We start from the raw sequence: 25,774 nt of genomic DNA, 5'->3' as shown, positions 1-25,774 counted from the left end.
CCTACTGATGCAAATACAGGATATCTCGATGTGCAACAGAGAATAGACAAAGTATGGCGAGTGTATGGAGTTGGCGGTGTGTATGACTTGTTGCTGGATATGAGTGACGAAGAAAGAAAGAAGGTACTGAAGCAACTGGGGTGTGAGCACAAAATTGATGTCTTGATCTATGGTAACACTAAGAAGAAGGATGTGAGAATGAATGGACGAAAGGATCGGCTGAATGTAAATAAAATAGCAGACATGCTACTTGGTGTTAGAGACAAGAGCCAGGTAGCATCTATGGTTGACTGTATATCAACAAATCATGGATATGAGTATTTGGCGAATATATTGCTGAGCATTGATGATGATAATGACTTGGGAAACATGATTTCTGGTCTTAAAGAATGGCCAGAAATAATTGCAAAGATATTGAATGGAGCTGATGATGTTGATGAGCTTAACAGATTGCTAAATGGTGTGTCAAGCGGAATTGGCAAGGAGTATATGGAAGCCTTGCTAGCTAAGATTGAAATCAATGAGAATATTGTTAATGAGCTTATAAATAAACCTGAGAATGAGCAGAATGACATACTGCGAAGAATTAATAATACACAACTAGCTGATAAAATAAAAAAAGGATTGCAACAAAAGCCAATAGCTGTGAAAGTAGTGCAATCAGTACAGTCAATACGCAGAGAATCTTCTAGAGAAGTCTTCAATATGTATGAAAATGTTTTAAATAATATACATAAGATTTTGATTATTCGTGATTATGTTAAGTTAGAAAAGTATAAAGCATATATGCAAGAAGTGATGCATATACTAACAATAGTTTATGGGTTGATTGTAAGCAAAGAATTGAAAGATAGTAGTTATGATATCCAGACAAATGAATTGAATGGAGTCGTTCTAAAATGGAATATCATACGCATAGTTCAAACAATAAACGGAATGATTTCTGAAGTGAATCAAAGTATGAAGGATACTGACATACTCAAAGGTAAAGTGGATAGTATGAATAAAAAATTGCGTGAAATGATATGCGATATGATACTAGACACACGTAAAATGGATGAATACAGTAATGAATACCTGTGTGGATTGCTAAGCATCATAGATCAGATGATAAGCTATGCTAAGGATATAAAAGAGAAATACAAGGATGTATATAATGAAGTAGTAAAGCTTTGCAACAAAATCAAAAGTAATATATACATATACTTGATGGAAAGGATTGGAATGTTTAGTGCTGTTAATCTAATTGCTCGTGAAATAGACAAAGCAGCGAATGATTTACTGAGTTTGAGTGGTAATAAGTATGCTAAGGGATCCAAAGATAAGAATAAGAGTAGAAGTGATCAAAGCAAGTCTGCCGATGAGATGCTGAATGAAATGACGCCTGATGAATGGGAGAGAATAGTGTATACTGTTGTGAAAAAAATATGCAAAGAGAAAATTTATATACATTACGAGTTGAGCAATGAAGAATGGGATAAAAATATTGAAAAGATTATCAAAGGATTACCATATCTTGGAGAGATGATAAAAAATTCTGAAAGCAATGCGTTGAATAATGGGGCGGAGAAGAATTATAGTGTGAAGAATGCATTAATGATATTGATACTGATTATATTGACATCGATCTATAACGATTTGATAAATCGAATGATAAAATATAATAAAATCATGCCAGCAAGTGAACTCAGTAAGCGAAATATGATGATTGAGAGTAATGTGTGTAAATTGGAGACAGTATAAATAAATGTATTGTAAATGAATGAGTAGGAGTGGATGCTTAATTGAAAAGGCATGCAGTAAGAAGTGGAACACTGGTTGTTGTATCTCATGTTGCTTGTGCATGCACAATGACTTATATACTCTTCATCAGCTACCCAATGTGAATAAACGAATATATCTACTCTGTGGCATATGCATATGTATACATGTAGTGCAATGCGCAATGCATAGTGAATGTGAGCAAATGCAAGCATATGGACTATAATCATAAGTGTGTATGGCAAACCCCTATTATGTCTGATTAAAGCATAACAGCAGAACCTGAGCTAGTTTCTAAGGAGATTCTATTGGTAGATATATTGAAAAAAATAGTTGAAAGCAAAAATATAAAGACGCTGCTAGATAATAATAATACTATATACATGATAGCGAATATATTTAAGAACGGCTCATATAATCATGAAATAAAAATGGAATTAGTCAGTATACTACGGGATTATTACGGATTTGATCCAATAAATCCGAGCATAATCGAAAGAGTGAATAATATAAGCGAAAAATTAATGAGAAGAATGATTTTTAATGAGGTGTTGACTGGAGAGGAGTGTAAGAGGCTGAATGATGATACGAAGGCAATACAGGATTTCATGAATGAGGAGGATAGGAGATGTTTGAAGGGCATACTGGTGTATCTAGAAGATCAAGAAAAAAATGATGTGATTAACAGTACTGGTATGGTGATAATTGATATTGAAGCATCACAGGCAGAAATTGAAAGTGCTGCTGATGTAAGCTGGTAGAAGGGAATTTGCAATTGTCTATGCTGTAACAAGAAATGTATTGAGAATAAGAATGAAAAGATTGAGGAAGCAAGTTTAGAGTCTAAATATGATGTATTTCAGTATATTGAAAAGCTTATGAGTAGTAAGATTTGCAGTGATAATAGTTATATACATATCTTAAAGAAGAGAGTGTTGCAATTACTGAATAGCTCTGATGATAAACAGAATGCTGCAATAAATATGATGTATATGAAACAATATTTATATGTATTGATCAGAATACTATTATGCAATGAAGGAAAATCGGAAATTCAGGAAACAAATAAAGAGAGTGCGGCATGTAAATCGGAAAATACTAGCAAGTTGGTGAAGTGTTTAATGCTTGCAATAAATGATGGAAGAGCAAGAGAGCAAGAAGAAAATGAATGGAATGAAGCAATAGATGTGGTAGATGCAGATACTAAGATGCAGAATATGAATAGTCTACAGTGGTTAAAGATTGTCTTGCTGATGATGATGGGATTGTCTGTAGTGAAGAGACATGCTGGTAATAGACTGGAGGATAGTAGATGCAAAGCTATAGATATGTGTGTGCATGATGGTGATGGAGAGTGAATATGAAGCAAAGCAATGATTGAGGATTTGTTGAACAGTCGAAGAGACATGTAAAGTGTGGATTGAGCAAGGAGATTCTATGATTAAGATGGAGAAGCACACAGTTGAGGCTTTGTTAGCATGCGATGGTACCCGAGAATGATAGATGCAGAAGGCGGTTTTATTATGAAGCAATGCATTGTGCAAAGGCCAATGTTTTGATTGCAGACGCCTACTGTTTGAGTATATTAAATACCATTTCATGGAACGATTTGTTTTTATATGTGTGGTTGATTTTGAATCCGTTTTTTGAGTAGAAAGCCTGTGCTCTGGTGTTTTGCTTGTGGACATACAGAACAACACTGGATGTTTTATCAGCATATGCCTGTATGCTTTGGAGCAGCAGCATTGACCCGATGCCCTGCGACCTGTGTGGCTCTGCAACATGCAGTTCAAACACATACATGACTGTTCTAGCGAATCTGAACATGATGAAGCCAACTGGTGTAGAAGATAGCTCTGCAGACACGCAAGGCTGCTTATCAAACACTGTGTGCTGTTCAGCCGGTGCAGATGATTGTGTAGAAAAGCAAACAATCGTGTTGTTTTTTCTGCTGGACAAAGCGCGTCGTTTTGACGTCTTCAGCAAGTTGCATGCTGAATAAGGCATGATGTCATTGACTGTGAGCTCCAGTGCCCACTCAAGCACACGCCTTTCAAGTCTGTGCATCCTCACCATAGTGTAATGCATAAACAATTATTTGGGCCATCCGCCACATGGATATGGCTAAGCAGAGCATGAGCGTAGAATTCAAGGATGGAACAGTGAAGTGTCTTTTGAAGGAGATACAGGCACAGATAGACAAGATTGTGTTTATACATGCGAATCCAACACAGTATACAGAAATAAAGAAAGCGATTGGCAAAGACATGCGGAAAACAAGCATTGAGAGTGCAAGGATTATTGAGAAGAGCATTGAGCGAATGGACAAAGTGAATGCGTTGCTGAGCCCGGCTCAGGAAAAAGCAGGTGTGGCAGGATGTTTACGGTCACAGCTGCAGGATGTGTGCAAAAGGCGTGCAGGAGCATTTGATGAAGGCAGATGCTGCGCATTGTTGGCAAGCAGCCGAGTTGAGACGATTCTTTCGCACAGAAAGGCAGCCATCAAAGGCAAGGGAAAGAGCCTGAGCTATGAATTCAGAGAAAGGCTGATTGGGTTTGTGCAGAAGCGAGGCGGCATTCTGTGGGAGAATGAGCGGATTGATGAGCTTGTGAAGTCATTCATGAAGGAGTAGGTAGAGTAGAGCTAGTGAATGAGGAAATGAGCAGCTGATAAAGCAAATGCAGCAGAGAAGAATGGATGCAATTGTTACAGCGAATGGATGAGAATATTGAATAGTATGTGTTTATTCAGAATATTGCTGTGCGCATTTCTTGAGTTGGATGTACTTTGATCTGCACTGGATTGGGTTTCGTGTCATGACATGGTTGCTAACACATCTCCAATCACCCTCCTTACAGATACTGACCGCATGCACAAGCCTTTGCTCTTCGTCATCCGACCATTTGCCTTTCTTGACATTTTTGCTCAGGAAATAAAACCTCATTGCACATTCCTTACCAGTTTTTGTTTTCACAACTTTCGACACATATCTCCACTTTGAAAGCCCGTGCTTCTCAACGCCCTCCTCAAGTAAGCTATCTTCTTCTGACGTCCACATCTTGGGTATAGTGTCTGTGTTAATGCCAAGATACAGGCGTACCGCATCAAACGGCCTGCAATGCATCTTTGCAGATATCTCGAGCCAATCGTTTCCTTCCTGAACTAAAGAATTAATTATGGTCGCATCTTTCTTATTCAAAATCTTATCAAACGCCTCGACTCTGTTAATCCATCTGTTGAAGCATTCATTTCGTGGCGTATTGAACATCTTAGAAATCTCATTCCAAAATTCATGGTCAAGATCAAATCTCATACACCCTTTCGTAACTTTACAGAATCTCTCCTCTTCCCTAACATCCATTTCAACATTCATCCCAGACTTTCTTTTCATCAGTACCTTTGCAAACTCATTTTTGTATGTGCATCTCTTTTTGATGTCCTTCAATCTGTTTATTATCTTCTCAATCTCCACATAGTCGATGTATAACTCCTCGAGCTTGCGATCTAAATCACTTCTACCCTCTACCATATATTCGATTCTGGGTTTTCATCTCCTCCCATTTTTCATTTCAGCTGTCTCATTACATTTGTGTATCCATTTCCACATCCATAAACAACATATCCTCCACCCTGCTTCCTAATCTCATACTCAAACTTAAAAAATCTCTTCAAAAGCTCAAGCACGCCTCCAATCTCATAATTAACCTTGCACATCCTCATTCTGCTCACACTCCTGGGTGATAAACACATCAATGAAAGCCCTAGATACGCAAGCTTCCTGTCAAATATCCCTCCTGCCTTCATACTCCTAAGAAGCTCGCAGCATGCCCTCTCTGCCGCTTCCTCCGGCTTTAGCACTTTGCTTACACTCTTTCCATCCACATCCTCTTCATTCCATCCATTTACAGTGGAATAGTATATTCCATTCTTCGACTCAGCAAATACATTACATTGGAATCCAGGCGACGGGCCAGAGTCAAGCCGGTTAGATACATTTGAAAACACTTTCACCCTCGATATGCCTCCTAATAACCTCTTAATCACTTCAGTCATTTCTCGAGTCGGCATGGAGCTCACACGGCTGCTGAGCACAAGCCCGCGCACCTTTACTATTTTCTCATCATTCACAAAATCAACTACACCAACCTTTCGTGCTCCGCTCACACTCAATATCACCTCCCCCTCTCCTTTCGGCCCAAATCCTCGCTTCTTAACCACAAGCTCACATCCATCAACACCAAATCTCCTCATCACTCCAAAATGCGCAATTCTTATCATGTCAACACACATATTGCCATTCGTTATTCCTTTGAATCGTATCTTTAATGGCCCAGATACAAACGGGCAAAGCACAAGCAACGGCACAATATACATCGATATCTCTTCCTCGCATTTGAATATCACATTTCCTCCACTTAGCGATCCGGGCGTAAATATCACATACTCACCTTCGGTTGAATACATGCATCCATTCGATATACTTTTCAGTAGCTTTGCAAACGATCTCGCCATCCTTTGCCTGTTTTTGATCGCAACTTTCACTTTTGTTTTAGATATCACACTATACACAAGAATAAGCTCTAAATTCTCCTCAGACTCAAACACTTCGACATTTCCGTTTTCCATTCGCTAGGGCATTCCAAAGCAAAAGTATCTCACTGCACAAGTCTTACTAAACCTTTTCCAACCACACAGCATTCCTTTACTGTAAAACAGTATTTTCACATGCAACACATGCAGCTGCTGTCATCCCAAAAATCGCCTCGTAATTTTGCCAAGATATTCTCTTCGATCCTCAGCTCGGAAGTATCCCGACCCCACAACTGCATAGTCCGCATTCATAACCATCGCAATACTGCTTTCATTAAGCCCTCCGTCCACTCCAGCAAGCTTCCCTTGCTTCTTGATCTGGTCTATCTTGCAAACACATTCCCTCTTTAACTGCTGCCCTCCAAACCCTGGATTAACACTCATCACAAGAGCAAACCCCACATCCTTCAGATCCACTTCTTCAACTCGCGTTTCCGGACTGATTGCAATCCCAGCCATCACTCCTTTCTCTCTCAGGTATTCAATCGCTTGCATTTTTTCGCTTGCCTCGTGATGCACTGTCACCACAAATACATTGCTCAAATCAATCAAAGGCAGAAGCACTATCGGATCATTAACCATCATGTGAATATCAAACACAAACTCATGCTTCAAAATCTTGTTGAGCACGCATGGGCCAAACGTAAGATTCCCTACAAAGCTGGTGTCCATAACATCAATATGCACATTTGTCACTCCATTCTCCATCATCTCTTCAAGCTCATCCTCTAACCTCATAAAGTCACAATCCAGTATGCTTATTCCTATTCTTTTAGTAAGCATGTGGGTGTACTGCGTGACTATCTCATCACTCATAAGCTCAACATCAACAAATCGATTATCAGAAACCAGGTAGTATCGTATCAGCATATTCTAACCAATCCAAAACCTTCCATATGTACGGCTTCCACATACTAAACATCCGTCTTCATATTGGTACTTCTTCATCGCACACATCGAGCAAAAGCAATGCCCACATTCCGCAACAACCTTCTCATCAAATCGCTTCTTGCATATCCCACACACAGAATCATCCGCTCCAAAGTGCTTTATCTCAATCTCTGCATCTCTGATGTGCAAATACTTGCATGAATCTCCATATCCACAGTATCCGGTCTCCTTAAATGGCTTACAGACCATCTTGTACATATCAACCGCGTCTTCTCCATCCACCATCCGCAAGGCCATTTCATTTGCTCATTTTCAGCAATCATCCCAAGCTTTGCTTCACATCACAGCACACAAATAATAACACATTCAATTTGGGACAAAAAGTTTATTAAGATGAAACCGCATTGTTTTTGGATATGCTCAAAGCCTCAGCCTGCCCCATAAGCTCCTTTGCTCTCTCCTCTTCGCCCTTCTTCTTCATAATGTAATCCCTCATGTAAAACCTGTGCTTAAACAGATTCCCCTTCGCCTGCATGTAGAACACTCTGAACTCCTCCTTGTTTATCGTGCCTTCTGCTCTCATCTCCTTCAGCATTGCTCTCATCGCTCTGATCTTCTTCATCCACAAATCCTTCTTCGGCATCCTGGCATTCGCTGTTCCAACCCTCTTTCCCAGGCCCATGTGTCTGCCCTTCTTCTTTGCTGCCATCCTTATTCTGAATCGTCCACGGCTGTTATGCTTGTCTAGCTTCATAATTATCACATTGTCCTTAATCAGCTGCCGAACCTGGTCCCTTGTGGACACCTGGTTCAGCCTCTCCACCTCGTTTATATCCAGCCATACCTTCGACTTTCCACAATTCAGAATATCTGATGCCAAGCGCTTCACTCTCTGCTCATTCGTCCTTCAAATTAGCATTCCTCCACTTACATTTTCAGGGTGCAAATTTTTCTTCATTTTCTATCATCCATGCATACGCCTCTATCTTATTCAGTTCGCACATCAAGCAATCTACATCGGCTCTACACATCTTATACACTAGCTGCTCACGCCTCACATCCACAATCCCACAGATCATCTACAGTTTTGCAATCAACTTCTGGCTTGCCTATCCGCTTGTTCACTATGTTGTGTGCTTCGCACAACCATGTCTTGAACTCGTCGTTGCTACCCACCCTTGGCGGATGCATTGCCAACAAACCTTGAAAGTGCTTCCTGCATTCCTCACATGGAAACACAGACGAAAGCAGATGCACAAAGCTTAGCGTGTCCTTCTTCTGCTGTGATGTCGGAAACGCCGGATACTTCGAGCCTATAACGTGAAGTAACGTCCATGTGGATCTGCCAAGCATGTCTTTCAGTTCCTGCTTGCTCATCTTTTTTACACCTGAAATACTCGATTTGCTTGGTGAGTAGTCTGGCTTCAAAGACACCTTCTCTCCCTTGGTTATCAATACATAGCAGCAATACATTATCCATGCAGCTACAAGTATGGCCAGTATCTTTACATATCCCTGCTCCTTACCGTTCTTCATTATCATCCCGTTCATTTGATGTTTATATCTGTGTAGTAAGTGTATTTATACAATAGAATCGTGTTTCATGTATATATCGCCAGCATATACATAGTTCGTATTTTCTGAGAACTTTTCTTGGATTGGCAGGGAGCATTTGCTTTATGCGATTCATGGATTATGTAAACGGATGCTTTGAGTGGGCCTGCAATCACACATGCTGCCGGTAAATAATCCTCCAAATACATGCGAGACATAAAGTTGATGATTGCAAAATGTACACTGCATTATATAAAGCAATACACTAGATGCTGCAACTCAGCCTGCATAATGCATATATTTGTAAATAGCCAAGCCCATAGGCATGAAGACAACCCCGAAGTTCAAGCCATATGTACAGGCATGCTCTGATTGTGGAGAAACACAGAACATAATCGAAGACTACAAAAACGGATATCATGTGTGCTCTGTGTGTGGATGCATAGTGGGAAATAGAATAATAGACGAAGGCAGCGAGTGGAGATCTTTTGGAGACGGTAATAAGGTGGATCCGTGCAGAACAGGAAGCGCAAGCAATCCGTATCTCGAATCTGAACAGCTGGATACAATGATAAGCACGGGCGGAGGACTCAATTCATATGTCTTGGCAAATATCCAGACAAAAAACAGCATGAGAGGGCCAGAAAGAGCGCTAAAGCATGGAATGAATCTCATCACTGCATTCTGCGAAAGGTCGAATCTTTCGCGCACCATCATCGATAGGGCACATTATATCTTCAAGAATATTGAGGAAAGGAAACTTCTGAAGGGGAAAAACGTCGAGGGCATTGTTGCAGCATGCATATACATAGCATGCAGGCAAGAAGACTGTCCACGAACATTCAAGGAAATCAGCGTGATGACTGCTGTTCAGAAGAAGGAAATAGGAAGAAGCTTCAAGCTGATTTCTCCTCATCTTGAGCGCATGACAGCAATGTCCACAGAAAACCTCATAGCAAGGTTTTGCTCCGATCTCAACCTGAGCATTAAAATCCAAAAGATAGCCACCGAGATGGCAAAGGCAGCACACGAACTCGGGTGTCTTGCCGGAAAGAATCCAGACTCAATTGCTGCTGCAGTGATATACATGATAACGAATCTGTTTCCGGAAGAAAGAAAGATTCAGAAAGACATTCAGTTGGTTACGAATGTCACAGAAGTAACAATAAAGAACACATACAAGGAACTGCTTGCATTCAAGTACGACATCATCCCTGAGGGAATGGTAAGCAAGGAAAGCATAGACAAACTCCCGGGATACTAACCATTGCTGCTCTTGTATTGTTACTCCATAGAATCATAATCAATAAAATCTTTGCCAGAAACAAAGTACTCTGGAGCACAAGGCAAGTATGTATATCTTTGCATGATAGAACAAACCAACTCAACTGTTGGATAAGCAAATTCAATAATAAACTCAAAAGCTCAAACCTTTACTTCTTTCTGGCAACTCCCATGGATTTTCCATGTCTTCCATTCGACTTGGTTCTCTGGCCACGTACCTTGAGCCCGACATCAAGTCTAAATGCTCTAATCAGCTTGTTTTTCTTTCCTCTCTCAATCATCATCCTTAGCTCGGCATCAAGCTTTGTTCCGATCAGGTGCGACGATACCCCGTCAATCGGATCCCTCTGGCGATTGAAATACGACTCCGGAATCTCAAGGCTGCCTGGATTAATGATTCCGTCACTGATCCTCTTCAAGTCCTCCTCTCCAATCTCTCCTGCTCGCTTCATCAGATCAATTCCAAGACGCTTGCATATAGCTGTTGCTATTCTTATGCCAATTCCTGGAATCTTGGTCAATGCAAACGCAATCCTCTTCGTACCGTCGATGTTTGTGTTGTGTATACGAATGATGTACTGGATCTCTTCAGGATCGTAAGTGTAGCTCATTCCAAGGGATCAAAATTTTCATCATCAAATGCCTATCTCAAGCGCTCACTCATCCATGGCATCCGCATAGACCACTCCCATGCAAGCATTCGGGAACAGCCAATATGCTCGATCTGCATGATCTATGCCTTTGCATTCATCATATGCCAGCATCTTGATGCCTCAACTTGCACTTAGATTGAGCTTTGTATCACCTTACGCCTTAGCCATGCACACACAGCTTGCATAAAGCATGGGCAGTACCGAGACAAGTATCAGCAATAAAATACTCTGCACTGCTCAAGCAAATGCACACTTCACATACCATACATTGTTAAACACCACACATCATTTGAACGTTAGAACTGCATTTATTCTTCCATAGACATCTTCATAAGCTTCTCAAGTTTGACCGTTGCACGCTTACGTGAACCCAGCCTCTTACTCAACAGCTTCTTTGCCTTGTTAAAAATCTTGGCCTCTATCAGAGAAGTCACCTTCTTCTCAAGTGGCGAAAGCCCGCTTATCTCGTCCACAACCGCAACCGCAACTGCACGCGCCTTCCTGAACCTCTCACACACAATCTTCGATGGCTTCTTGATCCCAGCCTTCTCAACCGGACAGTGAACTTGGATCTTCTTATAGAACTTTCTCATTTGCAGGGTGCGTAAATTTTTTCAATTCTACAAAGCCATCTCATGCGAATGGTTATTGAAAGGTTCAAGGAGATAAGAAACAAGATATACGACAATATACACATGGTCACAGAAAATGACATGAGGTTTATGAGGGATGCATTGTGTGCAAGCGAAATGGAGTACGGGCGCATAAAGACATACTCTGCAGATGATAGCAAGGCTCTTGCGCTGTACACGCTGAAGTACAATGTGGTGGTTCTGCTAGACTTTGTATGCAGAAACAAGATCGGCCTGGGCGCAGATGTGTGCATGGCTATATGCGATCTGCTATTTGAAGACATTCCGGTGGTGACGCCTGAGTGCAGTCTGGAGATCGAAGATATCAAGATGAGGATTGATGAAGCAATTGTGGATATCCTGTGCATGGTTGGTGATGGCATTCATGTTGAGAAGATCAGACGGCGTTTGAGCGAACAGGAGATTCCAGACAGAGTCACAGTGAATCTTGCCGTGGTATTTGAGACATCAGCATGGAAGTCGTATGATCTGCGTGTTATTCATGAGTTTGTACTTGGGCCTGTTCTACTGGAGTTACTCAGGAGCTTCAAAGAGGCACTTCGTCCGCAAATCAGAGAGAAGATAATCAACATATGCAAAGAAAAGCTAAGGGAAGGAAGAGATAGGGTGGTGATATATCAGATATTCTATGAGTTGAATGAGAAGAAGGATCTGGAGTTGCTGGATATTGATGAAGAGGACAAGGAAGAATCTTATGTTGGATTTGTATATTCACTGATGGTTGATGAAGAAAGCTATGTGAAGGGATACGAGGTACTGTCGAAGGCAGGGCTGTTCAATGACCTGCGGAAAGCTCTTGAGATGATAAATTCGCTCAGCCAGGCGGAATACAGGAAGGTCAGGCCTGAAGACGAGAAGCTGATACATCATCTTATGGAGGTGATAGTGAAGCTGATGATGTTCAGGGACCGTGATCTTGAGCATGTCAGACTGTATTTCATGAGGTTCATTGAGGTGTTTCTGAATACTCTTGTGGGGCAGATATCGCTCAAGATCAAGGGGTGCATATATGAGATTCTTTCGTCATTTATGAGGGACGAGGAGTGCAGAGAAACGATAGTTGAGTTTATGAAGGGAGTTGAGATATTCAACAAGGAAGGCGTGCCTTTGGATTTTGAGAGAGAGCTTGGCTGCCGAGTGTTTGAGATGACGCCCAGCTTTCTTAGGTTCTGTGTGTTTTATGGAGGGAATGACTCTGTAATGTTTGCAATCAATGCGCTTAAGAGCGAGGATCCTCTGACAATTGTGCGGTGCTTTGATGTACTTGAAAGGTTTTACGAGAAAAGAGCGATGGCAGAAAATAGAATCGGCAGCGACTGTGTGAGCTCGCGACTCTCACTGATGTCTCAGCACATCAGAGTTGCAATGCTTAACAATCCGCAAGTTACAAATAGAGTAGTGGAATTTCAACTGAACACTGGGATAGTGATAAGCGATGTGCAGATCATCAATGTGATTCTATCAACACCGAATGCAAGGTTTTTCAAGTATGCAAGGCTGTTTGCAGATTTTTCGTTTTTTATGAATGAGAACTTTCTGGAAAGACTTGCCGAGGACGACATCGAGGGATTCAGATATCTGCATGAAGTAACAAGGGAGAACCACGAAGCATGTAAGTTTGTGATGAATAACGAGAGCTGGTTCAATGCATATGTAAATGAAAATGCAGGTGTGAGGGAGATTGCAATACAGATCTACGAGAATCTGGTTGATTACGATATTGAGAATGTCGAGGTTGGGTTTGGAAAAGGATTTGTTGTTCCTGATGTAGGCCATCCTGCTGTTTTCAGGGTTTTGTCGAAGATGATTCTGTATTCTGTGTATTCAAGAAAAAGCCCGTATAGTGATTACATCACGGATAAGGACTATGTGCTGGACAAATCGAACATTGATGAATACTGCACGTACATCAAGTGCAGGATTGTTGTTGGCGACAATGTTGAGGAGCGAATAAGGCATTTGATGATGCAATACACGGGGATTGATGAGCTATTTGGATATTACGAGGTATTTTCTGGAACAACGTTGAGCATTCCATCATCTAAGAGCCTGTTGCTTAATATTGGAAAGAAGAGCACAGAGATGTTTATAAGCATGTTTGAGACATCGAATAATTTTGAGAAATTCCTGCTGTTTTTTGTGCTTGGAGACATTTCCATAGAGAACAGCAAGGCTGTGGAAAGAATCATTAGAAACACAGTGACACAGATTGTGGTATCCAAGTCATCTGATCCATCTGAAAAGATGATTCTCAGACAGTGCCTTGTCACACTACTGTCTCTCAATAGCATAGACTCGATCGTCAGATTGCTGAATGAATATGAAGATGTTGACCTGCTCCTGAAAGTCTGTATAAGGAACTTGTTATGCGGAGGCTCATACTTTCCGAACTCCGCTGTGATGAAAGGCTCTTTAGAACTGCAGGTCTACGCAGTATTTATGCTGCATTACCAATCTGTATGGGACCTGTCTGCACTGAAAGACTGGATTGTTTACCTTCGGAGAGAATGCAAGGACAATCCGCACCTTGAGTATCTAGTAAATGACATCAAGAGTAAAAATGCTAGAATAGGGATTGAGTAAATAAAGCATTGCTATATAAAAATACTAAACATATTCCTTTACGAAGCAAATAAATATCCAAAAGGAAAGGCATTCTGCTAAACCATTTAATCCAGGCAAAATATCGTTGATCGTTTGATAACTGCTAATGCAATTCTGAAACCCGCAGCTCAATCCTAAGCCTTCTTACTTTTCTCGTTTGCCTTGGCCTCCCTTTGCCTCTGGCGTTCTCTAAGGAACGTCTTCTTCTTCGTCTTCAATGTTTTTATCTTCGTTTGCATGGCCTGCTTGACTGCTATCATCTGCTGTTTTATCCTCAATCTTTCCTTGAACGACAGGTTCTTGTTCGGCTCTTTCTCTCTCTTGTCCTTCCACGTCTTCAAGTAAATCTTTGACATTCACGGTTCACAAAAAAATATTTTTAATAGCTAGTGCTGCTCCACAAATCCAACTGCATAGCCCTTCATGGAAATAGACTACTCAGCAATGTACTCAGACTTCATAGGAAAACAAGTAAAAGTGCAAATATGTGACGGATCAGAATACAAAGGAACATCTGTTGCAATAGATGTGTATTTGAACATATCCTTAGAATCAGTGGCATACCACAGTGCTGCTAAGGATGCAGTGGCATACTACTCATCGCTGTTCATCAAGGGTTCATATATAGACTATATAGCATTGGAATCGTGAGTAGGCACAAACATCAAATGCTATGCATCGCCATCAACACTCCACAAGCATCAGGCATTGCTAGCAGTACAATAAATGCTTATTAGAGATCTTTCTTGATTTTGCCAATTATTTTACTATTGACTACCTGTATGTTGCGTCGTATCGACTCAATTTGATTCATCATTCGGATCGTCTCTCTGCGGTGCTCAGTAAGTAGAACACCTAGATACTCAATTTTTGCAATGAGGCTTGCATTCTTACTTTCCACAGCTTCGTGGCGTGCCAAATGCTTCTTCAAAGGATCGCTTCTTGTGTAATCCTTTCCACATATATGGCATTCAAAAGGCTTTTCTCCGGTATGTCTGCGCGCATGTGCTAGTAATGCATGCTTACTGGCTTGAATCTCGCCACTCCTTGTGCAGCCTCTCCACAAACACTTGTTCGCACTCTGCCTCTCAATATGCATGAGAAAATGCTTCTTAGAATCTTCCTCAATGCTTTCTTCACATCCATCCCATTCACACTTCATTTTGCCTCTCCAGGGTTATTTTCACTGCATACTTCACATGTGCATTGCAGTCATCTACTGCTGTGTATATTACATTATTCCTTGTCTTTAATCATTTGTTGTGCATCAGGTTGTATCTCCTTAGAGCCTTAACCTCTGCTTCATTCTCTTCTGTGCATGCCTTGTCTTTGGCCTCTGCAATTCTTCGTCTTAGTGCTTTAATTCTCCATCTATCGAACAGCAAGCCCTCTCTACCTCCATTTGTGCTTTCTGATGGTTTGATTGCATCGCCACGAATCTTTCTTGCTATCTTTCTCCTGGTACTCCTAGTGCTACCTTTCATAAGTGTATATGTAACCTTGACCAACTCATCTTCAACATCCTCAGACTCCCTCTCAAGCCTATTTTTGCTGTAGTATAGTTTGCACAACTTCTCAAGCAGGTAAAACTCAGTCCACATCCTCTCAACCTTCTCCTTTGCCAGCTCCTCGCACTTTCTGCTTCGTCTATTCGGCTTAACTACCCTTCTTCGGAAGCATATGTAGGCAGGCGAATCAAGCTTGTCGCTCCTGACAAGAATCCTCGATGCTACCATTTCCACATACTTCTTGTTCTCGTTCGAAAGGCACTGATCCCTTGATATCGTCAAAAGAAGCTTCTGGAGCTTCTCCTTGCTTATCTCCATCTCCCTACAGCTCCTTTCGTCGTCGCTATTCACAATATATTCATTAGATGCATCTCCAAGCCATTCAACATACCTCTTTGATGCAAAATACTTTCCATACTCCCTCCTTGCTAGATTATCAACATCCACTATCACAGGAATCGGAATGTCGCCCTTACCCTCCTCAATGATGCTCTTCAGATGCACCTCTTTCTCTTCATCAGCTTCCATTCCTGTATCAAGTGTTGGCGGCACATACTCCTCAAGTAGAAGCTCATCTGTGCTTCCCGGCTTGCATATTGCATATGATTTGTTGTTGTCTATCTTTACATTGCGCTTTCTCTTGTAAACCATGGATAATTTTTCAATGCCTATGATTAAGACGGATGGTTCAATGTTAATTGCAATCATCATATGATTGCGTAGAGATATATCGACACAATGAATGCTTGGCATACATGCATGCCAGAAGTGCCAAGCTGGTGTTAATAATGCATCGAGGCATTGTGTACATTTGTAGCTTTCCTTATTTGCATTCGACAAAGCACATACATGCTCATAAATTAAATGTTTGTACTTGGTTGAAGCTGCTGAATACATACAGCAAGCCGCGCTGAACTAAGGAAGCTTGGAAATCTATTTACGCATAGATGATGTGTGTGAAGTGCATGAAGAGACACTTGAAATATGCAATGATTTTTTGACCCATGAGTGGATTGGATGTCGGTAGCAAGGAGGAAGATGGTGTTTCGAGCTTTAAGAGGAGCATGAGCAAGATGGTTGCACTTGAGACAGAGTCTCTTGCAAGGAAAAACACAAAGGGGCCTGGAAACCTTGTTTCAATAAGGGTTGACCGAATAGAGGGGAAGATGAAGAGTCCAGAGGGGAACTTTGTGGAGATCAAGAAAAGGCTGTTTGAAGGTGGAATGGAGGAAAACAGAATCATGAATGGAGTAAATGTAAGATGCATGGTTGAAAGCCTAAACGAAGAGGTGGCTGTGGAGTGTGACAAGGAGTTGAATGATGTATGTAATGGGGAGGTGATGGAGATTGATACAATAAAAACAAATAGTGTGGATAATTCAAAAATTGTTGAAGAGTACAAGGCATGTATGAAGCAAGTGATGTGGAGTGAGGAACCCATGTACAAGGAGGAGGGGTGCGTTGATGATTGTGAAGAGGAGGAGCGTCTTGAGAATGCCAAAAGAAAGCTTCTTGCAGAGCTTGATGACGAGAAGGATGAAGCAAGTACAGAGATGGTAAGTATGGTGATGCATTCGAAGGAGATGGTGCCTGCAGAAATGATTGAGCAGAAGGTGATGTATGTAGATGTGGCACAGGAAGACCGTGATGGAGATATGAAGCAGTACGGTATAAACTGCAATGTTCATGTGTGTGATGTGCACTATAAGATTCCTGACCTGTCTCGAGGTAGTAGGTCGTCGTCTCAGACATCTATTTGCACAAATGATACACAGGAGAGCGAAGGAATGTATGACTGCAATGATGATAAAAAAGAATGTACAGAAGCGGGGAAAGACAGTATGGATGAGTTTGTAGTATATCAGGATCCTAATGAGAAGCGAGAGGAGAAGGGATGGTTCTCGAGGCTTTTTGCATCTGTATTCTCTACATGTTGCTTTCAAGACTGATCGGAATAAATAGTTGTATGATTTTCTGTTTGTTTTGTAATTGTGTGTGCTGAGTGGTTGGGTTAGCTGTAGAGTAAGAGACTGTGTGTGGAGCTACTACCTAGTGTGGCAGATATTGAGTTGAAAATGAATCCCCAAATGGATGAGAAGAAGGTTGTGCTGTTTGCAAGATCATCGAAGTCCCACAACCTGAGCATGGGCATAGTGGGGCTTCCAAATGCAGGAAAGTCGACGTTGTTCAATTTTTTGACAAAGAGTAGTGTGCCTGCGGAGAACTATCCTTTCTGCACTATTGATCCTTCTGAGGGACGTGTTGAGATTGAGGACAAAAGGATCGATTTTCTTGTGGAGAAGTACAAGCCGCAGAATGTGAAGAAGGCGTATCTAAGCATTACGGACATAGCAGGGCTTGTGAAGGGAGCAAGCACAGGACTTGGGCTAGGGAATCATTTTCTCGACCATATCAGAAATGTGGACGGGATATTCCATGTAGTAAGGTGCTTTGAGGATCCGAACGTAGCGCATTTTGAAGACACAGTGGATCCAATACGAGACATCGATACGGTGAATGAAGAGCTACGATTGAAGGATCTTGAGACACTGTCGAAGCATGCAGAGAAGATGCAGAAGGAGATGAGAGCAAAGCCTCTTGACAAGAAGCTCAAGGACCAAGCATTACTGGTTGACAGGCTGCTTGAGATATTAAAAGCTGAGTGGGTGAACCAGCACACATTCAAAGATGACGAGATTGCATACATCAGCACATTGAATCTGCTTACAGTTAAGAATGTGGTGTATCTTGCAAACATTAGCGATGAGGACTATGAGCAGCGTCGCGTAAACAAGCATGTGCGGGCAGTTATCAAGAAGTATGGTAGTGATGTTATTGTTTTCAGTGCAGCATATGAGAGTAGGAGCGAGTCCAGGGTGTTTTTGGAAAAGGTAATCAGGAAAGGATATGAACTGCTCAACCTGATTAACTTCTTCACGGTTGGGCATGATGAGGTAAAGAGCTGGACAATCCGAAGAGGAAGTAGTGCACCGTGTGCCGGAGGAGTAATCCACTCTGACTTCAAGAACTACTTCATTATGGCCGAGGTGATGTCTTTTGAAGATTTCAAAGAATATGGAAACGAAGTAGAAGTAAAGAAGGCCGGAAAATACTATCAACGAGGAAAGACATACATCGTAAATGACGGAGACATCATTCTGTTCAAAAACAATCCACCGAAGTCTGGAAGTAAGAAGAAGTGAGTGCATAATGATAACGTATCAGGTGTTTCTGTAGTGAGAGAAATGATTGTGCTATGGCATGAGAAAGAAGAGATTGTGTGCTATCAAAGGAGTACAAGGCGAGAAATAAACTGTTTTTGATTGAAATTAAATAGAGAGTTTAATTTGGGTTTTCTATATACATTCAGAAGAAGTAGAACTCAAAGTCATCTGCTTCCTTCTCTTTTGGGGGTTCATGCGGCCGTTGGTCTTCTGGCTTTGCATCCTGCTTCTCATCTATTTTTACAAGGATCTCTTGAAGCCGTTCAATCAGCTCGTTTTTCTTGCCTGAATAGTTCAATCCAAACTCCTTCATTAGTCCCTTCAGCTGTTGGACTGTGACATTGTTGAAGTCAAGTTCGCTTACCGATCTTTTGAAGTTGTGAATGACCTCCTTGAACTCATTGGGTGATGCCTTGCTTGAGTTCAAGAACAGTGGGAATGCAGAATTGCCGTTGTCCTTTTCGGCTGACGCCCTTCTGAGCCCTCCAAGGCACATTCTCTGGTTGTCTTCCATTCCCTGCACAAAGTCAAGACTTGAATACTTTGATGGATGCACAATGCTAGGATAGAATGTCTGGTTTGTTTTTATGTATTGCCACATCAGAGGATTGTTTCTTCTTTTTTTCCTGTTCATCCAGGCACTTCCTTGCATTGCAGAGTCTATGTACTGCTGCTGCCCATACTCCGCAAACGAGTAATCTGGATGGTTGAGTGGCGCATCTCCACCAAATGTAGGATGCATTAGCCTTCCATCTTGTGCTGTATCCACACCATTTACAAAATTCCTGCTGCCTTGATCCGTGCCGTTCATAAACATCTGTGGATACTGATGATGCCGAATATACCTTGGATCCTGAGACAAATCTTCATGACGATGTATACCAAAGGGGCTGGCAAGCAGCGGGGAACGGGATGATCTATCGTTGCCTGTGTTTCTGTAATAGCATGCCATGTCTTCTTTAGGCGCAGATACTCCAGCTCTTTTCCATGATGAATTGGTATTCATACGCATGCGATCGTTATACAGTCCTTGTGCCGAATATCCATGGCCAGGAACAAAGTCTGACTGATAAGGAAAAAACGGCTCGTTCCTACCATCATTCCAAGTGGTGCACTGAGGAAATGCTGCTCCTTGCTGATTATGGCCATGTGAATATCCATCGCTGTCTTTTGCATAATAAGGCCTTTGGAATGCCTGCGATTGGATATTTTCCATAGGCATATAGCCTTCAGTGCGATTTGGCTCTGCTTTTACGTTCTTGTCAGGCTGTATATAAAATCCATTATGATAGTCTTTTGTAGAGTTGAATTTATCAGACGAATGCACAGGTTGTATTCCATTGTTCATTTTACTGTCCAAGCTTTGGCTTTTGCCATTACTCAGACAACTGTCTACTGTGATTTGACCAATGCTATCTGTCAAAAACTCATCCGTGACTGCTATTTCAGATCCACTTCTTGTATCATACATGCCAATAGTCCCTACTTTTTTCGATTCAGACGTGTCATATGTAAAATAGCCATCATCTGTAGAAAACGACCTATGTGTTTCATATGCATTTTTCATGTCTGCAAGTTGGTTGCCGTACGAACTCGAGCTGCTTGAATTGCTCTGGTGAAAGTACCCGTCAAATCCAGAGGATGGCATACTCATACTCATCGGACCATCCATCGAAGTAAAATTAACCTTTTTCATGAACTCAATCAGATCCTGGTCAGCATATTGATCGTGGAAACCGTTAGTGTTCAGGAAAGGCTCTGTGTCCCGTTTCCGAGGCCTTCCTCTCGATGGTATTTCTATTGGCCTTCCACTCTCGCCTTCATCCATCCTGATTTTCCAGCTTTAACTTTTTGCTTTTATGTGTTTTGAATCGTCTGTTTCATTTCGAACAAATCGAATGCTCGCCTTTGCTTCACACATGTAAAGCATACACACTGCTCATACTCCATGAGCAACTACACTAAGGCTCAGAAACATTTGATACACAGATATAATTGCAACTGTGTTTATTTATTCAGAATGCTTATTGATCATGACAACAGGCTGTACATGCTTCTAGAGTTTGATAGAATAAAGCAGGCTTCAATTCCTCACACCTATGCATTCCCCATAAGTGTCCTCGAGCTTTCATGCGTAGTATTCAAGGGACGATCGCATGTGCTGTTCAAGATGTCAAAATCACATGCTGAAGACGAATGGAATGTCGAGGGTGTGGATTGTGATCTGCTTGAGCGCATGCCCTTGGCATCTAAAGATGCACACAAGGTGCTGAAATCCGTATCTGAATTGCTTAAGCAGCACAGTCACACAGGCCAGGCCATCAATCCCGATAAATGCAAAGAGCCAAGTGCATTTCATCTAAATGGGATCAATAACAGAGCACGCAACATAAAGGCTGTGTTCAGCTTTATACAGGACAAGTGTGCCAAATCCAACCATTAATAAGCACGTCATACTTCACATCGCATATCAGCTTCAGCACTCATTCTTATCCAGTACAGGACTCAATAAATAATAAATACATTATGCAAATAAAAGCTTTTAATCACGCCAATCCCTTCTCCCTCAGTATCTCATCCTCAATTCGCTTGGTGAGCTTCTGCTTGAACCTATCAAAGTCATTTGTAGTGTCGTTGACACAAATGTCGCCAGGAATCGCATTCCCTATTTCTTCGGCTGAAAGCCCACTGATGTCAATCACCTCTTCCTCGAGATGTAGTCTGTTCGTTGCACACACCTCTCGGGTACCGTCCTTCTTTTGCAAAAGCACAAAATTCCTATCGATAATCCCGACAATTATTGCATATGTGTTCCTCATTTCCTTAATCTCTGGCGTAACGATCCTTCCAAGTCTTATTGTTCTCTATAAGTTAGCACATTGAATTCACATACCATTTTAAATTAAGGGCAAATTTTGCCTTGGATTAAGTGTACAGCGCAATTGATATGCCTTGCAGAATGAGAGCTACAGAGCTGCAGAATGAAGTCAACCACCTCGTGTTTATGTATTTCACATCGATCGGTGTTGTCCAACGGGATGCTGGGGAGGATGACATTCATACCAAGATGAATGACCTTGCAGACGAAATCAGAAGATGCAGGGAGAGAATTGGCGAGCTGATGCATGAGGATATGGCTAAGGAGCACATTAGAGATGACTATAACAAAATCATTGCTGAAGGCAGGGAGTTTATCAAGGATGGAATGTGTTTTCTTGATGCGATCGTATAATCATGGCATTCCTGCGCTACAGAGAAGTGGATTGAGTGACGGCATGTGCCCTGTTAAGATTGGTTGTTTTTTGGCGGCCCTTAAAATGATTATTAAAGTTCCTCGTGGAGATGGAGAATGTTTTGACTTTGATACGGAGGATCCGCCATTGGATGTGTGCTTTGATCGTCTTCTTGAGATTTTGAGGAGCAGTAATGCTCAGTCGATGATGCATTATGCAATTGCTCACGCATACAGGAGGCATCCAAGACTTGCAATGAAGATTATTGAGCAAGTAATAGAGCGAGGAATAGATACAGGATGTACAAGCCTGTTGATGCTGCTTGCATGCAAACTACAGGCTGGGATTGATGCGATTGATGTAGTGCAGAGGATCGGGGGGGCTGAATCGGCAACCTTCGATGTTTTGAAGGGATTTGTATCGCTGAGACGAAAGAGCTATGACGGAGCGCTTTTTCTGTTCAGAAAGGCAGGATTCCAGCTTGGAGTGGAAATATGCAATTATTATACAGGCAACTATTTAGAAGCAAGAAAGTCGATGAATAGGATTGTAAGGGGATACTGCATTGTGAAGGAGGCAAGGGATACGAAGGAGATGTGCAAAGCAGTGAAGCTATTTGAATCTGAAGGGATGAGGAATGTTTTGTATAGGCTTGGTGCATGCGATGAGTACGATGATGCATCAAGCACAGATGTGATGATAAGGCAGGTGGAGGAGCTTGTGGAAAGAAAAGATTTTGGAAAAGCCAGTGAGATGATTGATAGGATTCCTAAGAATGCAGAAAGCCTGTATCTCCGAGCGAAGATTGAGCATGTTTCCGGATCTATTGAAAATGCAAAAAGATGGTATATGGAGAGCCTTGAGTGTGATAAGTTGTTTATTAAGAGCGAGTATAATTTGCAGAGGATTGTGCAGCAGAAGATGAGGGATGTAAGCTATGCATCAAAGGAGTTTTGTGACTTCAAGGTGTATATGTCGATTAAAAGCGAGGTAGGCGATGTGGACCTGAGTGGATGCAGTGAAGAACTCCGTGATGTGGCTTCTGCAATACTAGGAGGGAAGAAAAAGACGGATGTAGGGCTTAGAAGATATATGAAGCTTATTGGCAATTGTTGGATTGAAAACTTTGTTGTAATGAACAACATTGGGTACTTTATGTGCAGAGACATGAGACCTTTTGATGGGCATAAAGAGAATGAGGAGGAAGGAAGTGATAGGTTTTTAATGGGATCGATTGGAGAGAATTGCAACATCGAAAAAGACGGACGGATAAACGATGGGGTGAAGTATCTAAGGAAGGCGTTGGAAGAGTGTCCTGATGAGTATAGGGAGATGATAAAATATAATATTGGATATGCAACAGAAAGCAGGCAGATGCTTAGAGAATGCACGATCAAGGAGGCCAATCTTGTGCTTTCTGTTGCAGGAGAGGGGATAGAGCATGTTTCTGAAGAGCTTGAGCTGATGGGATATCATCACATGCAGCGAAAAGAGTTCAAGCTAGCGAAGAAAATACTGCAAAGGATGGACACCGTCTACAGTAGCATTGCGCTAGGAAACATATGCATAAGAAGTTTTATGAAAGAGAAAGATGATTCTGCATTAGAGAAGGCAATGGATGCATTTTCTAAAGGACTGAGTTCCTACTATTGTGGAAATGGAGTGGGGATATGTCTTGCATTGAGTGGAAGGCATGAGGAAGCAGCAACGATATTTAGGGAAGTGGCTGTTGACTGGAAAGGAGGATATGTGAATTTAGGGAATGCTATGGTGTGTATGAGAAGGTATAAGGAGGCGATGGAGGCGTTTTTGAATGTATCGTCGATGAGATATTCACAAAAGATGCTGGGGATGCTGTGCAGAATATTGGATACGGTTGAGAGCTACAAGGCATGCATGAGTGAGGGGCTGAGCGATGTTAAAGAAAGGTTGTTTGAGCTTTTGGTGCTTGAAGAGCGATTGGAAGAAGCAGAGCAGTTGGGTGTAGATGATGTAGAGTTACTTAATGTGTATAATCGGAAGAAAAACGAGATGAAGGAAAGGCAGATGGACTTGAAAAGAAAGAGGAATGAGATCAGCGAGTATAGAAAAAGACGGAATGCAAGTGATAATAAAGAGTGATGTTTTATTAATGTATGTAGGTGGGTGGAAGAAGATTTTGTGAATGATTATTTAAAGCTGATGTAATTTATGCAAAAGACGAGTAGATAAGATTAGTATGCATGCAGAGCCCTCATGGCAGATGACTGCGAGATGATAGGAGTAAAGAAGTTTTTTGGAAGCCATGTTGATGAGAGCAGGTGTGTGCTGAAAAAGACGGCGTTTGATTTTGTGGTGCAAGAAATAACAGCATGCAGGATTTGTGGGGTGTCACCGATTGTTGACTATGAAAAGTATGTGTCTGGTAAAATGGCAGCAGAGAGTGTTGGGCAGGAGGAATGCGAGAGAGTGAAGCGAACAGAAGTTCATAGGATATTGAAGTACTATCCTTTTGTAAAGGCGAAGACTGTTGATGGACGGATATGCATTGAAGAGACAGATGTTGATTTCTACTCGTTTGTTATGCAGAAGGTGATGTTCAATACGATTGATGCAGGAAAGTGGATATGCAGAAGGCTTGGAGTTTCGTCCACGCTGTTTCAGTTTGCAGGCAATAAGGACAAAAGGGCGGTCACATTCCAGGAGGTGACAGTCAAATGCTCGTTTATGAAGCTTTATGGGCTTGCAGTTGAACTAAACAAGAGTCCAAATGTGGTTGGGTGGGAAGAGTATATTGAGCAAGGATACACAAAGCAAGGCATTGAGGAAAGTAACACAAAAATGGCAGCAGAAATGTTGATGAATGCAAAGAAAAGTGTGGAGGCGAAAGAATATATGGTTGGATCAACCAAGATATGCGGCAAGGGGCAAGAGGATAATGAATGTGATGGAAATGCAGAAGATGGAGGCATAGCTACACACGCGAATGAAATGCAGAAATATGAAGACAGTTGTATGGATGCGGATTGCGATGAAAGGTTGAAATCTTCAATAAGGATATTTGGGATACGAAAGTCGTTTTCTAAGAAGATAGGAGATCTGAACGGAAACCGGTTCAGGGTAGTTGTGAGAGGATTTACAGACAAGCATGCAGTAAAGAGGCTTGGAGAAGGATTTTTGAATTATTTTGGACAGCAAAGATTTGGAAATAAGCTGATGAACCATGTTATAGGGCAGTATATTCTCGAGAAGAAGTATGATGAGGCGGTTGATGAGATAATGAAGTGCGGAAAGTGCTATGAGATGTATGCTTCAGGAAGATACGAAGAGCCGATGGATATTGGAGACAGCACTGAGAAATACATTTTGAAATCGAAAGCAAAAGGAATGAAAGCAAAGGATATAGTGTTTGGAATGAGGCGAGAGCTAAGGATGTTGTATCTGCATTCGTGCCAGAGCAGAAAGTTTAATGATGCGATAAACGAAAGGATTGAAAAGGGCAAGAATGTTTTGAGAGGGGACTTGGTATTAGCAGGAGATGAGGTTATAGAAGTGCAAAATCCTGAGGACTTCAAGATTACAGATGTGGTTTTGAGGCTTGAGAAGATGGATAACAAACTACTGAAGGGGGGGTTCAGGAAGATGGTTGAGACAGCGTATGACATTGATATTGATGTGGATGATGCCGAGGGAAACATTGTGATAAAATTTTCTCTCAAAAGTTCTTGCTATGCAACTATGGCGCTTAGAGAGGTTATTGGGAATTCAGTGATGAATCGTGTAAAAGTATAATAAACGTACACAGACAGCTGGCATGAAAATAGGATAAAGCCCCGTAT

The 25,774-nt window shown here is 41.6% G+C and overlaps 26 protein-coding genes across 26 annotated transcripts; 13 read left to right on the top strand and 13 right to left on the bottom strand.

Moving 5' to 3' along the window:
• On the top strand, nucleotides 1–1,743 carry HK407_07g12250 (uncharacterized protein; the record flags this gene model as incomplete). Its single annotated transcript, XM_060421193.1, has 1 exon — nucleotides 1–1,743. A coding segment is annotated over one exon (1,743 nt), but the record flags the coding sequence as incomplete, so codon positions are not given.
• A 401-nt stretch (nucleotides 1,744–2,144) lies between these two features.
• HK407_07g12240 (uncharacterized protein) lies at nucleotides 2,145–2,522 on the top strand (the record flags this gene model as incomplete). Its single annotated transcript, XM_060421192.1, has 1 exon — nucleotides 2,145–2,522. One exon carries the CDS (start codon nucleotides 2,145–2,147, stop codon nucleotides 2,520–2,522), a length of 378 nt encoding a protein of 125 aa, XP_060276688.1.
• A 117-nt stretch (nucleotides 2,523–2,639) lies between these two features.
• HK407_07g12230 (uncharacterized protein) lies at nucleotides 2,640–3,119 on the top strand (the record flags this gene model as incomplete). Its single annotated transcript, XM_060421191.1, has 1 exon — nucleotides 2,640–3,119. The coding sequence occupies one exon, from the start codon at nucleotides 2,640–2,642 to the stop codon at nucleotides 3,117–3,119; it is 480 nt and encodes a 159-aa protein (XP_060276687.1).
• A 211-nt stretch (nucleotides 3,120–3,330) lies between these two features.
• Nucleotides 3,331–3,849, bottom strand: HK407_07g12220 (putative acetyltransferase; the record flags this gene model as incomplete). The annotated part of the gene is made up of 1 exon (XM_060421190.1): nucleotides 3,331–3,849. One exon carries the CDS (start codon nucleotides 3,847–3,849, stop codon nucleotides 3,331–3,333), a length of 519 nt encoding a protein of 172 aa, XP_060276686.1.
• Nucleotides 3,850–3,875: 26 nt separating this feature from the next.
• On the top strand, nucleotides 3,876–4,394 carry HK407_07g12210 (uncharacterized protein; the record flags this gene model as incomplete). The annotated part of the gene is made up of 1 exon (XM_060421189.1): nucleotides 3,876–4,394. One exon carries the CDS (start codon nucleotides 3,876–3,878, stop codon nucleotides 4,392–4,394), a length of 519 nt encoding a protein of 172 aa, XP_060276685.1.
• A 111-nt stretch (nucleotides 4,395–4,505) lies between these two features.
• HK407_07g12200 (putative myb-like protein) lies at nucleotides 4,506–5,291 on the bottom strand (the record flags this gene model as incomplete). The annotated part of the gene is made up of 1 exon (XM_060421188.1): nucleotides 4,506–5,291. One exon carries the CDS (start codon nucleotides 5,289–5,291, stop codon nucleotides 4,506–4,508), a length of 786 nt encoding a protein of 261 aa, XP_060276684.1.
• Nucleotides 5,292–5,326: 35 nt separating this feature from the next.
• Nucleotides 5,327–6,388, bottom strand: HK407_07g12190 (RNA 3'-terminal phosphate cyclase; the record flags this gene model as incomplete). Its single annotated transcript, XM_060421187.1, has 1 exon — nucleotides 5,327–6,388. The coding sequence occupies one exon, from the start codon at nucleotides 6,386–6,388 to the stop codon at nucleotides 5,327–5,329; it is 1,062 nt and encodes a 353-aa protein (XP_060276683.1).
• Nucleotides 6,389–6,508: 120 nt separating this feature from the next.
• Nucleotides 6,509–7,222, bottom strand: HK407_07g12180 (ribulose-phosphate 3 epimerase; the record flags this gene model as incomplete). The annotated part of the gene is made up of 1 exon (XM_060421186.1): nucleotides 6,509–7,222. One exon carries the CDS (start codon nucleotides 7,220–7,222, stop codon nucleotides 6,509–6,511), a length of 714 nt encoding a protein of 237 aa, XP_060276682.1.
• Nucleotides 7,223–7,225: 3 nt separating this feature from the next.
• HK407_07g12170 (uncharacterized protein) lies at nucleotides 7,226–7,528 on the bottom strand (the record flags this gene model as incomplete). The annotated part of the gene is made up of 1 exon (XM_060421185.1): nucleotides 7,226–7,528. One exon carries the CDS (start codon nucleotides 7,526–7,528, stop codon nucleotides 7,226–7,228), a length of 303 nt encoding a protein of 100 aa, XP_060276681.1.
• A 103-nt stretch (nucleotides 7,529–7,631) lies between these two features.
• Nucleotides 7,632–8,201, bottom strand: HK407_07g12160 (ribosomal protein L19; the record flags this gene model as incomplete). The annotated part of the gene is made up of 2 exons (XM_060421184.1): nucleotides 7,632–8,126; nucleotides 8,175–8,201. The coding sequence occupies 2 exons, from the start codon at nucleotides 8,199–8,201 to the stop codon at nucleotides 7,632–7,634; spliced, it is 522 nt and encodes a 173-aa protein (XP_060276680.1).
• Nucleotides 8,202–8,290: 89 nt separating this feature from the next.
• Nucleotides 8,291–8,794, bottom strand: HK407_07g12150 (Erv1/Alr protein; the record flags this gene model as incomplete). Its single annotated transcript, XM_060421183.1, has 1 exon — nucleotides 8,291–8,794. One exon carries the CDS (start codon nucleotides 8,792–8,794, stop codon nucleotides 8,291–8,293), a length of 504 nt encoding a protein of 167 aa, XP_060276679.1.
• A 328-nt stretch (nucleotides 8,795–9,122) lies between these two features.
• On the top strand, nucleotides 9,123–10,061 carry HK407_07g12140 (transcription factor TFIIB; the record flags this gene model as incomplete). Its single annotated transcript, XM_060421182.1, has 1 exon — nucleotides 9,123–10,061. The coding sequence occupies one exon, from the start codon at nucleotides 9,123–9,125 to the stop codon at nucleotides 10,059–10,061; it is 939 nt and encodes a 312-aa protein (XP_060276678.1).
• Nucleotides 10,062–10,230: 169 nt separating this feature from the next.
• HK407_07g12130 (ribosomal protein S13/S18) lies at nucleotides 10,231–10,692 on the bottom strand (the record flags this gene model as incomplete). The annotated part of the gene is made up of 1 exon (XM_060421181.1): nucleotides 10,231–10,692. One exon carries the CDS (start codon nucleotides 10,690–10,692, stop codon nucleotides 10,231–10,233), a length of 462 nt encoding a protein of 153 aa, XP_060276677.1.
• Nucleotides 10,693–11,375: 683 nt separating this feature from the next.
• HK407_07g12120 (uncharacterized protein) lies at nucleotides 11,376–13,970 on the top strand (the record flags this gene model as incomplete). The annotated part of the gene is made up of 1 exon (XM_060421180.1): nucleotides 11,376–13,970. One exon carries the CDS (start codon nucleotides 11,376–11,378, stop codon nucleotides 13,968–13,970), a length of 2,595 nt encoding a protein of 864 aa, XP_060276676.1.
• Nucleotides 13,971–14,125: 155 nt separating this feature from the next.
• On the bottom strand, nucleotides 14,126–14,347 carry HK407_07g12110 (uncharacterized protein; the record flags this gene model as incomplete). The annotated part of the gene is made up of 1 exon (XM_060421179.1): nucleotides 14,126–14,347. The coding sequence occupies one exon, from the start codon at nucleotides 14,345–14,347 to the stop codon at nucleotides 14,126–14,128; it is 222 nt and encodes a 73-aa protein (XP_060276675.1).
• A 67-nt stretch (nucleotides 14,348–14,414) lies between these two features.
• Nucleotides 14,415–14,642, top strand: HK407_07g12100 (uncharacterized protein; the record flags this gene model as incomplete). Its single annotated transcript, XM_060421178.1, has 1 exon — nucleotides 14,415–14,642. One exon carries the CDS (start codon nucleotides 14,415–14,417, stop codon nucleotides 14,640–14,642), a length of 228 nt encoding a protein of 75 aa, XP_060276674.1.
• Nucleotides 14,643–14,724: 82 nt separating this feature from the next.
• On the bottom strand, nucleotides 14,725–15,153 carry HK407_07g12090 (uncharacterized protein; the record flags this gene model as incomplete). The annotated part of the gene is made up of 1 exon (XM_060421177.1): nucleotides 14,725–15,153. One exon carries the CDS (start codon nucleotides 15,151–15,153, stop codon nucleotides 14,725–14,727), a length of 429 nt encoding a protein of 142 aa, XP_060276673.1.
• Nucleotides 15,154–15,244: 91 nt separating this feature from the next.
• On the bottom strand, nucleotides 15,245–16,210 carry HK407_07g12080 (uncharacterized protein; the record flags this gene model as incomplete). The annotated part of the gene is made up of 1 exon (XM_060421176.1): nucleotides 15,245–16,210. One exon carries the CDS (start codon nucleotides 16,208–16,210, stop codon nucleotides 15,245–15,247), a length of 966 nt encoding a protein of 321 aa, XP_060276672.1.
• A 293-nt stretch (nucleotides 16,211–16,503) lies between these two features.
• On the top strand, nucleotides 16,504–17,448 carry HK407_07g12070 (uncharacterized protein; the record flags this gene model as incomplete). The annotated part of the gene is made up of 1 exon (XM_060421175.1): nucleotides 16,504–17,448. One exon carries the CDS (start codon nucleotides 16,504–16,506, stop codon nucleotides 17,446–17,448), a length of 945 nt encoding a protein of 314 aa, XP_060276671.1.
• Nucleotides 17,449–17,586: 138 nt separating this feature from the next.
• Nucleotides 17,587–18,702, top strand: HK407_07g12060 (uncharacterized protein; the record flags this gene model as incomplete). The annotated part of the gene is made up of 1 exon (XM_060421174.1): nucleotides 17,587–18,702. The coding sequence occupies one exon, from the start codon at nucleotides 17,587–17,589 to the stop codon at nucleotides 18,700–18,702; it is 1,116 nt and encodes a 371-aa protein (XP_060276670.1).
• A 163-nt stretch (nucleotides 18,703–18,865) lies between these two features.
• On the bottom strand, nucleotides 18,866–20,551 carry HK407_07g12050 (SAP domain-containing protein; the record flags this gene model as incomplete). Its single annotated transcript, XM_060421173.1, has 1 exon — nucleotides 18,866–20,551. The coding sequence occupies one exon, from the start codon at nucleotides 20,549–20,551 to the stop codon at nucleotides 18,866–18,868; it is 1,686 nt and encodes a 561-aa protein (XP_060276669.1).
• Nucleotides 20,552–20,743: 192 nt separating this feature from the next.
• On the top strand, nucleotides 20,744–21,166 carry HK407_07g12040 (uncharacterized protein; the record flags this gene model as incomplete). The annotated part of the gene is made up of 1 exon (XM_060421172.1): nucleotides 20,744–21,166. One exon carries the CDS (start codon nucleotides 20,744–20,746, stop codon nucleotides 21,164–21,166), a length of 423 nt encoding a protein of 140 aa, XP_060276668.1.
• A 103-nt stretch (nucleotides 21,167–21,269) lies between these two features.
• Nucleotides 21,270–21,542, bottom strand: HK407_07g12030 (uncharacterized protein; the record flags this gene model as incomplete). The annotated part of the gene is made up of 1 exon (XM_060421171.1): nucleotides 21,270–21,542. One exon carries the CDS (start codon nucleotides 21,540–21,542, stop codon nucleotides 21,270–21,272), a length of 273 nt encoding a protein of 90 aa, XP_060276667.1.
• A 140-nt stretch (nucleotides 21,543–21,682) lies between these two features.
• Nucleotides 21,683–21,955, top strand: HK407_07g12020 (uncharacterized protein; the record flags this gene model as incomplete). The annotated part of the gene is made up of 1 exon (XM_060421170.1): nucleotides 21,683–21,955. The coding sequence occupies one exon, from the start codon at nucleotides 21,683–21,685 to the stop codon at nucleotides 21,953–21,955; it is 273 nt and encodes a 90-aa protein (XP_060276666.1).
• Nucleotides 21,956–22,040: 85 nt separating this feature from the next.
• HK407_07g12010 (uncharacterized protein) lies at nucleotides 22,041–24,077 on the top strand (the record flags this gene model as incomplete). The annotated part of the gene is made up of 1 exon (XM_060421169.1): nucleotides 22,041–24,077. One exon carries the CDS (start codon nucleotides 22,041–22,043, stop codon nucleotides 24,075–24,077), a length of 2,037 nt encoding a protein of 678 aa, XP_060276665.1.
• Nucleotides 24,078–24,191: 114 nt separating this feature from the next.
• On the top strand, nucleotides 24,192–25,727 carry HK407_07g12000 (tRNA pseudouridine synthase D; the record flags this gene model as incomplete). The annotated part of the gene is made up of 1 exon (XM_060421168.1): nucleotides 24,192–25,727. One exon carries the CDS (start codon nucleotides 24,192–24,194, stop codon nucleotides 25,725–25,727), a length of 1,536 nt encoding a protein of 511 aa, XP_060276664.1.
• Nucleotides 25,728–25,774: the final 47 nt, after the last annotated feature.

This window comes from Ordospora pajunii (genome assembly GCF_021821965.1).
Source record: "Ordospora pajunii strain FI-F-10 chromosome Unknown Cg_07, whole genome shotgun sequence".
NCBI lineage: Eukaryota > Fungi > Microsporidia > Ordosporidae > Ordospora > Ordospora pajunii.
This window is presented reverse-complemented; position numbering and strand designations above follow the sequence as displayed.